Raw genomic sequence first — 8,789 nt, forward strand, 5'->3', positions numbered from 1 at the left:
TGAGCCTCTGGGATTATAGGCATGACTCACCACTACTGGCTAAAATAGTTTTTAATATAATTTTGAGATAGTTTTCTGTATACACTTAACTGGTTAATTTGTCTTTTTTAACACTGCAGGTAGCAGATGTCCTTCAGTTTTCCATGGAAACAGGTGGCTTTCTTCCAAATTGCATCAGTACTCTGCAGGAAAATTTAACTAGACACCTTAAAGTAGCCCCTAAATATCTCTTCTTTCTAGAAGAAAGACAAAAACTGATTCGGGTAAGTATTAAGGGATATCCCATTTGACGTTATTTTTTCAAGTGTTTTCTTGAGCACCATTAATAGTCTATTATATTGCCAGGTACAATGGTACATGCCTGTAATCCAAGGAGCTTTGGAGGCTGAGGCAGGAGAATCACAAGTTCAAAAACAGCCTCAGCAACTTAATGAGGTCCTAAGCAACTTCATGAGAATCTGTCTGAAAATATAAATAAATAAATAAATGGTCTGGATGTTTCTAAATTGTTAGTGCCCCTGGCTGTTGGCTGCCATGTAAGCATATGAGCATTGCCAGAATCTTAGTTGTGCCAAGTAGAAAAAGGTTTCAGTTGGAGAAAAGATTTGTTGATTATCATTTTAAAAGTACTCTGAAATAAAACCAGGCTTTCTTGAGCCTACCTATAATCCCAGAAATTTGGGAGGCTGAGGCATGAAAGATTAAAGTTCAAAGCAAGCCTCATCAATTTAGCGAGGCCCCAAGCAACTTAGTGAGACCCACTCTCAAAATAAAAAGGGCTGGGGATGGGCAAAGAGGAGAGGGGTGGGGAGAGGGGTATGGGGGCAGGAAAGATGGTGGAATGAGATGGACATAATAAATTACACATATATAAAATGTACAATTTGGTTAGTTTCAACATTGGTATATCCCTGTGAAATTATCACCAAAATAAGGGGGAAAAAAATCTGTATAGCTCCCTCTCCATGACCTACTGTAGAAATAGAATCAATCAGTATGTACATATGGATTATTTCATTTAACAGAATTATTTTGAGAGTTATTATGCTATAGCATGATAATATACTTCTTTTTTGTTGCCTAGTTGTATTCTGTGGTGTGCATATATCACAGTTTACTCATGTGTTGCTATGAATGGTATGAATATTTGTGGATAGGCTTTTGTGTTGATGTATACTTTTCACTTCTTTCTGGCAAGTATCTAGGAATAGAATTGATAGATGATATTGTAGATGTTATGTTTCACTTCCAAATTGTTTTCCAATGGGCCTCTATTTATTCACATTCCCATCCAGAAGTGTATGAAATTTCTAGTTCCTGTGCATCCTTGCCAACACTTGGTCACTCTTAATTTTAGTCATTCTTATGGGTATTGACAATATATGGTTTTAATTCAACACTCATAGTGTTGAGTGTCTTCTGTATTTATTTACCATCTGTATGTCATCTTTTTTTTTTCTTTTTATGGTACTGGGATTCAACTCATGGGCACTCTGCACACCCGCTTTTTATTTTGAAATATGTTCTTGTTAAATTTCCAAAGCTGACCTGAACTTGTAATCCTCCTGCCCAGCCTCCTTCGTCACTGGGATTGCAGGTGTGAACCACTATGCCTGACTTATTTATCATCTTTAATTTTAAAAAGTAAGGTAAGACCTGGCCAGTCGCTGTGGCACATGCCTATAATCCCAGCAGTTCTGGAGGCTGAGACAGAAGGATGCTGAATTCAAAGCTAGCCTCAGCAATGGTGAGAAGCTAAGTAACTCGGTAAGACCCTGTCTCTAATAAAATACAAAAATTGGGCTGGGGATGTGGCTCAGTGGTTGAGTCCCCCTGAGTTCAATCCCTGGTCCCCCCCACACAAAAAAAGTAAGTTAAGCCCTGCTTGGTGACTCACCCCTGTAATCCCCACTACATGGCGGGGGGGGCTGAGGTAGGTGGATATCAAATTAGAGTCTGGACTGGCAATTTAGTGAAAACCTTTCTCAAAATTTAAAAAGGACCTTGGATCAGCTTAGTGATAGAGTGCCTCTGAGTTCAATACTCAGTACCAGAAAAACAAAAATTAAGTTAGGTTGTTTGCTTTCTTAAAAAAAAAAAAAGTGGGGGGTGGGGATATGACTCAGTGGTTAAATGCCTCTGGGTTCAATCCCTGGTACCCCCACCTTGCTCTTACCCCCCAATAAAAGTATTCTGAAATATAATTCCATGTTGGGATAATTGGGAAACATTTGTAGGAATTTGGATTAAGCTGGGTGCTGTAATCCCAATGACTCCGGAGACTGAGATGGTAAGATTTCGAGTTCAAAGCCAGCCTAGGCAATTTAAGATGTTGTTCAGCGTTTAAACACCCATTTCAATACCCAGTACCCCCCCCAAAAAAAAAGAAAGTGAATTAAGCTGATGGAAACAAAATTATCCAAGTTATTTCTCCCAAAATAATATAAATTTTCTTTATATTATGACCACCAGTATCCCTGAATATAAACTTAGATCATGACCATACTGTCTACAAATTTGGACATATACTCCAGTCTGCTGCCTCCAACTTTGAGAACTCCTGATTGACCAATCTCCCTGTGTCTCTCATGCACCCTGTATATGTATGGGTATGGATGCATGCATGCACTCAGAAAGCTACTGATGGTGTGAAAGTAGGAGGTAAAAATAGAAGGGAATAACAGTATTTTAGATTAAGCAACCTTTATACAATTATTTTCTGTAAAGTTTTACGTACTCTTCATTAAAAAAAAAATTGTTTGGGTGTTTCTAGGAGAATCCAGAAGTGTGGTTCACAAGACCTCTTCCACCCTCTTTGCTGAAAATTTTGGCCCTGGAGGCAACCTACCTGCTACCCCTTCGCTTGGTACTTATGGATGAGATGATGTCTGACCTAACTACCCTGGTGGATGGGTACCTAAACACCTATAGAGAAGGGTCTGCAGACCGGCTTGCAGGCATGGAGGTATGTGCACCTCCTTTTCTGCAGTTTTTGCCTCTTCCTCACGAGGGCACAATGATACCGATTCATCACAACCATAGTAACTTTCACGGGCAGACTTAGTGATAAATATTCTTAAAGAGAATATGGTTTGTGCTTGATCCATCCCTTTCAGCACCTTTTCCCCAAATCATTATGTTTCCAATGAATGTTTCTGTCAATCAAGTAAACATAAGATTTTATGAATTATTTTTATGCAGCCAGAGTAACATAAGAGTGTATAAGTGAGCAGTTGGTGATAGATAGATAGATAGATAGATAGAAAATAAATAAATATAAATATGTACACACACATATATACATAAAATAAGTCAACCATCATAAGTCAAAGACCGTCTGTATATGAGACAGAGTTTACAGCTGACAAAGCCCAAAATATTTATTTAATTCAATATTTATTCAACTTACTACACATTGTATACATATATTAAAATACACACTGTACTTGATAAGTATGTACAATTAATATGGCAATTAAAAATAAAGATGTCGGGGCTAGGGTTGTGGCTCAGCTGTAGAGCACTTGCCTAGCTCGTGTGAGGCGCTGGGTTTGATCCTCAGCACCACATAACAATAAATAAAATAAAGATATTGTGTCCAACTACAACTAAAAATATTAAATAAATAAATAAATAAATAAATAAATAAATAAAATAAAGATGTATACAAACTCCACTTAAATGTATGATATTTTGCTTTTTTTTTTTTCATGTCAGACCAGAAATGTGCCAATATCATAGAAAGGCTTGAGGAAGGAACATCTCACATAATATCATGAAAACCTAATTATCATGTTTATGAACTACAAAAGACCTATATATTTTTATTTTAATGTGTTATTGGATTCTAGTTCCAAACATGGTTCAATGTTAGGATATTTCTCCATTTTCATAGAGCCAAGAAAGATTTATGATTATCTCATAAATGCTGAAAAAAATTTGTATAATCCTTTACATGCATTACTGATTAAAGTCAGAATGGATGGGTACTTTTCTAATACACTGGGCCAGGCATAGTGGTGCATGCCTGTAATCCCAGCAACTTGGAGACTGAGGCAAGAGAATCACAAATTCAAAGCCAGCCTCAGCAGCTTAGTGAGACCCTAAGCAATTTAGCAAGACCCTGTCTCAAAATAAAAAATGTGGGCATGTAGCTCCATGGTGGAAAAAAATCCTAGTACCAAAAAACAACAACAACAAACAAACAAAAACTGCCACAAGCAAAAAGAGAATTTAACAAAATAATAATAATATAAAAGTTAATAGGTTTTCTAAATCTATAAAAACAGCTAGAAAATATAATGGGAGAAAACACCCTATGTATAGTTGTATCAAAAAATACAGGTTGCCAGGTGTGGTGGCGCATACTTATAATCCCAGCAGCTCGGGAGACTGAGGCAGGAGGATTGCAAGTTTAAGACCAGCCTCAGTGACTTAGCAAGGCCCTAAGCAACTTAGTGAGACCCTATCTCAAAATTAAAAATAAAAAGGGCTGGGGATGTGGCTCAGTGGTTAAGTGCCCCTGGGTTCAATCCCTGGTACCAAAAAAAAAAAAAAGACATAAATGAAGCAAACATTTTAATATTACTGCACAGTGTAAAAGAACACTTAAATGAATGGGAACACTAAAAAATTTTAGCTATTGATTATTCCTAAATTAATCTTTGAATTTAATTCTATTCTCATAAAAATAGTAACACCTGGATTATTATGACAGATTGTCATTACAGACTTTGTAAAAACCAGTAAATATGCAAGAATAGCCAGGAAACCTTGGGAAAAGGAGTATGCTGAAAGAAGACTGGCTTTGTAAAATATTAAAACAAAGCTACACTAAAACATTTTTTAATTAACTTTTTTTAATATTTATTTTTTAGGTATGGATGGACACAACACAATGACTTTATTTTTATGTGGTGCATGAGGATCGAACCCAGGTCCCGCCTGTGCCAGGCGAGCGTTCTATCGCCAAGCCACAATCCCAGCCCTAAAACATTTTTTGACTGATACATGATTAAGCAGGTGAATGGAATGAAGTAGAGAGCCAAGAAATAAACTCAGTATCAATTTGCCAAGATGATTGTGATAAATTAGCATTTCCAATCAATGGGAGAGATTATTCAGTAAAGGGTCTTAGGCAATTAATTTACAAATATAGAGGAGGAGAACCAGAGTTGGATTGTTCTCTTTCATTACAACAAAGTAAACTCCTTGGATCAAGTAGTTGTATAAAAAAGTGAAATTAGATGGGACTAGGGTTGTAGCTCAGTGGTAGAGCACTTGCCTAGCACACGTGCAGCACTGGGTTCTATCCTCAGCACTACATAAAAATAAATAAATAAAATAAAGGTATTGTGTCCATCTACTACTAAAAAAAATTTTAGTGAAATTAGAAAATTATTAGAAAAAATAATTTAAAAATTTTAATACAGGAATTTTTTAATGTAACATAAAAATACTCAAAGTTCATACATAAAAAATTCATAAATTTGACTTTGCAAACTTGTTGTGATAGTTGGGCCTAGTGACATGTGCCTGTAATAGCAGCTATTTGAGATGCTGAAGCAGAAACATTGTCTGAGAACAGGACTTTGAGGCCAGCCTGGGCAATGTAACTAAATCCTGCCTCAAAATGAAAAATAAAAAGGCCTGGGGACATAGCTCAGTGGTGGGTCACTCTGTTTGTGTGTGTGTGTGTGTGTGTTGGGGGTGGGGGACACAACAGGTTTGGTTAAGTAAGTTACAATATGTCCATATAGCCCTTAGAAATGCTAATATGGAACAATCTCCTAAACATTTTTTTTAGTAAAAAAACAAACAAACAAAAACAAGATGCTGAAGAATATATAATGTATGGTATCATTTGTGTAGAATGATTTTAGTTACCAACATTAAAAGTTAGGGGAAAAACCAAAGATGCCATCAAGACTGGGAGTGTAACTCAGTAGTAATGCACTTGCCTACCATGGGCAAGGCTCTGGGTTGGATATCTAGTATTGCAAAAATAATAAAAAAGTAATGCATTGGAAATATAAACATGTAATAAGGTGTATATGTATACACTTATAATCATATATGCAGATTTCCTCTGGTAGGTTACACAAGAAACAGCTTTTTAGAAGATGCATCTGCTAAGGCAACTGGGGCCAGGTTGGGAGACTCACTTTCCCTGTATAATCTTTACACATACATGTGTACACACACATGTGGACTCATTACCTTTTCAAAATATTTTTGCTCAAAAATAGCACAATTATAGTTGAAGACACTAGAGGGTGATATATGAACACATTTGAATAGACTCTAGAGCACCTATTCTTGTCAGGTATAATAGAAGTGATTTTTAAGTACCATATTCAAAGGTTAGCTATCATAAACCTATGTTCATTTTCTTTTCTTAGCCTACATGTATGGAGCTTCCAGAGGAGCTACTTCAACTCAAGGACTTCCAGAAGGAGCGCAGAGAGAGAGCTGCAAAAGAATATAAGGTGAATGCAAAGGGACTCCTAATAAGGACTGAGCTACGCCCAAAGAAATCAGTGGCAGAGACAAAAGGAAAAGAGGAAAAAGTCAGAGGCTTCTTATTTTGTAAAAATTCTAGAATAGATAAAGCTCCAAGTTTTACATCTCCGGAATTTCATGAGGATGTGAATTTTTTGAAAGAAGGAGCTAAACAAACAACAGTGAAGTCTCATCTACCTCCCATAAAGGAAGGAGAAGCCAGTGACAATTCCAGTAACAAACTCATTTGTCCTGAGTTAAAAGGGTTAAAGGAGCAAAGAATAACTCAGAAAGAACACTTTATAATACCCAAGCATGAGTTCCAGGCAAGTTTTTCTTTGAAAGAAGAGATAGAACAGTTATTGATGGTGGAAAATAAGGAAGATTTCACATGCACAAAGCAAGAAGTTTCAGTGTCTTCTTCTCTTCCTCAGGAAACCAGAGTGTCACCAGCTGATACCTTTCATCCTTTCAAAAAAGCTGTGATTTCCACACTCCCTCCCTGTCCAGCTTTGGAGAAAACAGATTCATGGATAAATCCTTCTTTAAATCTGCCTTAGGATTTATAGTTTGTCCCTGAGGCCATAAAGATGGCTCATTTCTCTGCCATACAGGGCCTTTCGAAATGTTTAAGTTTCTCATGTTGTATGTTTTGTATGCCTCCATTATAGGCTTCAGGGAAAATTATATCCTCTTGCTTACTGCTGAGTTCCTGGTATTTGGGTTAGAATGAGAATGAATAACTAATGAAAGAAATACAATTTCTGATTATGTCACTATGCAGAAATGTTGCCAGTGGACAGAGTAAATTATTTCTCATAATTTGGATTAAGAGGATTTGAAGAAGGGAAAAATCTTGGCCTTAGTATCAGGAAGGATCTTTCATTTAAAATTTTTGCTTTGTGTTTTGGCTTTCAGGTTTGTTTGAAGGGGGATCTGCAAAATTCATATTCATAGGCTGAAAAATATTGGTAGTACTTTTTTTAGTAAAAAAAACAAATGAACAAAAAACTAGAGGGTGATATATGAACACATTTGAATAGACTCTAGAGTACCTATTCTTGTCAGATATAATAGAAGTGATTTTTAAGTACCATATTCAAAGGTTTAGCTATCATAAACCTATGCTCATTTTCTTTTCTTAGCCTACATGTATGGAGCTGCCAGAGGAGCTACAAAAAAATTGCCAGTACTTTTCTCCTCTTAAAATATAACTTTATGCCTAAATTCTGAATGTTTTATTGGCCTTATGTTTTAGACAAACAATAATTGATGTTATTATAGGAATCAGTATCTCAATTTTAATTTTTTCTTATTTCATTTACTTTCAGCAGTTTTTATTTATTTCCTAACAAAGCAGGAGCTTTACATTTGTTTTTAGTATGTCTATTATGTGAACTTGAAGTTTGACTGAACTCTATTTGCCTGGAGTTGGTACACTTTCTTAGGGTAAAAGGGAGGCAGCTTGTATCGAGCCTTTTTTATTTTGAGTACTTGCAAATTACTCACATTCTTTGGCATAAAATAACCAATAAACCTGTTTTGGCATTAGGTTAACTCTCTCTTTCCTTAATGGGGTTAGGTAGAAAGACGTTGGAATATATCTGGATTTCCAGGTCTATAGTACAGTTTAGAAATCTATAATTTGACTGTTACAGGACTATATTACTTATTGCACTTAGGGGAAATTTAGGGACAGTCTAAGGTTAGGAACATCATTGTCTGTACCAGCTGATTCTGAGTGCTAAAGAAAGAATTGCTGTGCCCTTCCTAACTGCAGAACCCAGACTTAGTCTGAGTTTAAGATTAAGGCCTCAGCCCAAAATTGCGTTGTCTCACCTTGTCCCTAGTTTAGAAAGTCACTTGGAGCTAATGTGCTTGCTGAATCATTTTAGGTGAATGCATTTTCAGGTTGAGCCCAGAATGTGGTTACTCTAGGGTTACTCTAGAAGGGGTGTAAATTCCTGTAAAATTCTTAGAATTGTTTAGCTTCTTGTGAAATCATTAAGTTACTACTCATAGCACACACACATACAGACACATACACAGACACACTAAGAAGTATAAAATGCAATAGTTTTCATATTTAAAAAAGGATTTTTCTTTCATTGCATAAGTTTTGTTGTGCTTGAATAAGAACAGCTGAGCATGGTGGGGCAGACCTGTAATTCCAGCTATTTGGGACACTGAGTCAGGAGGATCCTAGTTAAGGGCAGCTTCAGCAATTTAGCAAGACTCTTTCTTTCTTTCTTTCTTTCTTTCTTTCTTTCTTTCTCTCTCTCTCTCTC

At 36.3% G+C, this 8,789-nt stretch overlaps 1 protein-coding gene and 1 non-coding gene across 2 annotated transcripts in view; one reads left to right on the plus strand and one right to left on the minus strand.

The window, feature by feature from the left end:
* Positions 1–8,052, plus strand: part of Exd1 (exonuclease 3'-5' domain containing 1) — a 36,155-nt gene extending 28,103 nt beyond the window's left edge. Inside the window, exons 9-11 of the mRNA XM_015480806.2 lie at positions 120–263; positions 2,774–2,965; positions 6,402–8,052. Coding sequence (XP_015336292.1) covers positions 120–263; positions 2,774–2,965; positions 6,402–7,061 — 996 coding nt within the window. The 3' untranslated portion in view covers positions 7,062–8,052. The remainder of the gene's footprint in view (positions 1–119; positions 264–2,773; positions 2,966–6,401) is intronic.
* LOC125613433 lies at positions 3,712–3,815 on the minus strand. The gene has a single exon (XR_007344006.1). It is a non-coding gene; the product is annotated as a small nucleolar RNA U13 (small nucleolar RNA).
* Positions 8,053–8,789: the final 737 nt, after the last annotated feature.

Source organism: Marmota marmota, unplaced genomic scaffold (assembly GCF_001458135.2).
Source record: "Marmota marmota marmota unplaced genomic scaffold, marMar, whole genome shotgun sequence".
NCBI classification, from domain to species: Eukaryota; Metazoa; Chordata; class Mammalia; order Rodentia; family Sciuridae; genus Marmota; species Marmota marmota.